The sequence below is a fragment of the Artemia sp. Qi Xiang Cuo genome, chromosome 16, assembly GCF_049724085.1.
Source record: "Artemia sp. Qi Xiang Cuo chromosome 16, ASM4972408v1, whole genome shotgun sequence".
In the NCBI taxonomy this organism is placed as follows: Eukaryota; Metazoa; Arthropoda; class Branchiopoda; order Anostraca; family Artemiidae; genus Artemia; species Artemia sp. Qi Xiang Cuo.
In genome coordinates this window covers 44,757,050-44,760,498 of record NC_142809.1, presented here as the reverse complement: position 1 = coordinate 44,760,498, position 3,449 = coordinate 44,757,050, and the positions used below count along the sequence as shown (strand labels likewise).

General features: G+C 35.2%; 1 protein-coding gene across 1 annotated transcript; it reads left to right on the top strand.

Annotated features, from left to right (window-relative positions):
* The first annotated feature begins 517 nt into the window (after positions 1-517).
* On the top strand, positions 518-2,819 carry LOC148942950 (uncharacterized). The gene is made up of 2 exons (XM_089102409.1): positions 518-659; positions 2,498-2,819. Exons 1-2 carry the CDS (start codon positions 601-603, stop codon positions 2,817-2,819), a joined length of 381 nt encoding a protein of 126 aa, XP_088958535.1. The 5' UTR covers positions 518-600.
* The last annotated feature ends 630 nt before the right edge of the window (positions 2,820-3,449 follow it).

The window sequence follows — 3,449 nt, the reverse complement described above, 5'->3', positions numbered from 1 at the left end:
CATTGTAATGTTAATTTTCCTATGCTATGAAAAGAGATCTAGCTCTCTGACCCGGCATGTCAGCAAAACAAATTTTTCCACAAGGGATCTTTGAAGAAGGATCTAAAATTTGGCCGTTTTGTTTTTTCTGATTTAATTCCTAGTAAATAGAAAAAAAATCTAAAGTGAAACTTTGTAGCTTTTTTTGAAAAAAGGTCTTGAGCTTAAAAAGGGTACATTTGGAAAAAATTGAAATTGCAATAAATTAAAAAAAATCTTTTGAAATTGATTAGCCAATTTGAAATTTCAATTTTTTTAATTTTATTCCTCCAGGATTGTTTTTACGTTTTCACACTTTAGACTCTTGTAGGGCATGTATAAAATCGACGAAGTCGAAATGGACTTCAAGTTGTAGCTCTTTTTTTATTTGGTACATTCCAAGCTTTTCAGCTTTTTATTCCGAGTCGTTAATTTTATATCTATTTATGAAACAAATTAAAATTTTACTTTATTTCTCCTGTTCTACATAACCCCACTATACACCCCCTGGATGGAAACATACCCAAGGCTAACACGGGTCAAAAACATTTTTAATTCGAGTTTGACTGCTGAGAGAATCGCATGAGAATGACTAGGAGAAAAAAGATCAACAAAGGATGGCTTAATCTAAAACATGTGCGGTAAGTACATAAATTATACGTAATTTATTGTATAAATTACGTTGTATAAAATACGTAATTTATTTTATAAATTAAATATGCTCTGGGAGCATATTTCCAAGTTGTAATTTTCACGGTTTTGCAAATAAAGCATTCTATTTTCATCATTTTTTTTTTCATTGGGTTAAATAGGTTTGGATAGGTCAAAATAGGTTAGTTTAAGTGATGCATTTAATATATGATATGCTTTACCCCACCCCATCCCCCTAGTGTCCAAATATATAGCCCAAATTTGTTTCTAAACTATTATATTTTCATCATAATTAGGTTTCATTTCATTAGCATTCACCAAACTTCACTTCTCGAGTGTGCTTTATATAATAGACCAGTACTAAAAATGGTGTTATTTGTCTTGCTTTTTCCTTGCCAACTCAATTTTACATGTTGAGGGATTCTGGGGACATTTTCCGGAGAAATTTTTACCTGGGTTGGAACTGTCTGGAATATTTTTCCATTGGAGGGGGGAACATCCGTGAAAAAAATTCTTCATGGTGAAATTATCCATGGAAGCATTTTTCAACTGGAAAGGGAGGATTCTTTTTTGGTTAGATTAAGAATTTTGTATAGTATTTGATCATTAGCGGCCTTAGACCTCATAATCTGGGAGGGGAGCAAGGTATGCCACAGGAGTATACAAATATAAAATACAAGCGCTGCCCCCTCCCTGCCCCGACCTATAACCGCCAATGTATTGGATTAAGCTAATGAGGCTACCCAATAATTAAATAAAAAAAAAATCTTAGGGGAGAAGATAGGAGTAAGGAGTACTCATTTTGCGATGAGCAGCCTGTAATGGAAGGAACTAACCAAAACCTGATCCAAGGTTAAATTAGGCTTATATGGGTGGAATGCAACGTGTAATGTATGGGTAGCAATGTATATAAATTACAAAACGACACAATCATTCTCCTAAACATAATCATACTTGAAACGGTTGAAGAGGGCAAACAGTAACCGTGGAGTGGGGGGGTGGGAAATGGGACCTTAAAAACACCGCAATTCCACCGAATAGTAATCCAAGCTCTTAAAAGCAGAATTTTCATACCAATAGACCCACAAAAAAGTAAGTTTTTATGCTTATTCTATATATATAATACTCGTTAAGTTCAATATTATTTATTTTTCAACTTTTTCCTCAGTCTTTTTTTGGTTTTTATCCTAAGGGTCAAGTGCCATTTTTATTGAGGACTCACCTACCAGGTGACAGGAGGACCAGCGGTACAGTCTGCCTCTGGACAAGAGTAAACTATATTTACAATTCAGCTGGCCTAGATAAACAAAATGAATACCTTCATTTCTTTTCAAGAGGAAAATGGTTATCTTCTAGTTATTTTTCTTATTTTTGCCTCTGATAGGTTTTGTTTTGGAAGTAGTTGCAAATGTGCTCTACTTTACTACTGTGTTATGTAAGAGACTTTTTTTTAATTTTTTAATCGGAATTTATCTTCAGAGTGCCTGATCCCAGTCAGAAAAATAACAAATAACGCATGGTGTTATCCCTGATATAATCAAATAAAATTTGACAAGAACGCATTTGACAACCCTGATTTGAAACAAGAGGAGCCAACTAGATTCACTCAAGAACTCAGTTAAGTTTTCAGCCCCCTTTCTCTCTTTTACACATAAATGATTATTGATAATTACACTATTCTAAATACATTTTGCGGGCCAAAAAGTTTAGCTAGAGTGGTACTCCTTTAAATATGGTTTTCGGAAAAACATAGCATAATTAATTTCTTTTAAAATTGCTTGTTCTCTCACTGCCTTCTTCGATTACTAACTTACTTTTCGTATTTCAGGTCCTTCCTTCCAAGGGAAACTTCTATTGCTAATGAGTCTACAGATGATACGAGGGATTCAGTATCAGATGCAGGACCAGCTCTCATTGAGAAACAGAAGAAAATTCTGGAGGGTGTTGATTTAGGGAACATTCCGAATCTCAGCTGCATAGTGAACCTTCCATTTTTCGTTCAAGAGCTCGCAGAATTTTTAATACACAAACTTCAATGTAGAGAAGAAAGCCCCGATATCTGCATCGTTCGTGTATATAAATGTTGGCTTGAAAACCACACTAGTGACAGAATTCGCTGCTTGCAAGTGGAAGAAACTAGTGAAAAATGAGCCGGACCCACCCGTGATAAGGATCAAAGACTATTCGACATCTTTTTCCAAAATAAATCCAAAAGAATTAATTGAATATTAAACAAACGTGCATGGAGACCTCAATTTTAGGACTTCATGGGGTGTCTTGGGCTCAAGGGGATGCCACGCAACATTTTGTGAGTTTCTTAGTGTACTGGGTGTGTAAGGCATGTCACGAAATTTATTTTTGAAAAATCAATTTTCTGTAGGGAAAGTATGGATGGATACTTTGACAGATGTTTCACTGGAGAATGGAATACAAACCCTACAGCGTGCAATTCACGAAGATCGATATGTCGATGATACATACTGGACCAAAGTGGTTTGTGATGGTGGGTGGAACAAACGGAGTAAGGGACATGATTATACAGCTAAGGGTTGTGTGGCTGTAACCATTGACGCTTACACAAAAAAATTACTGTACGTGGGCATAAAAAATAAATATTGCTATGTTTTTTTTTGGGCGAAAAAAAGAGGTAAAAACTACTCTACAACATTTGTGTTTTATGAATTATGATGGCCCGTCAAAGAGTATGGAGACGAATATTTTCATTGAAGGTTTTAGAGTGAGCGATGAAATGCATGGACTGCAGTACCGTCGTTTTATTG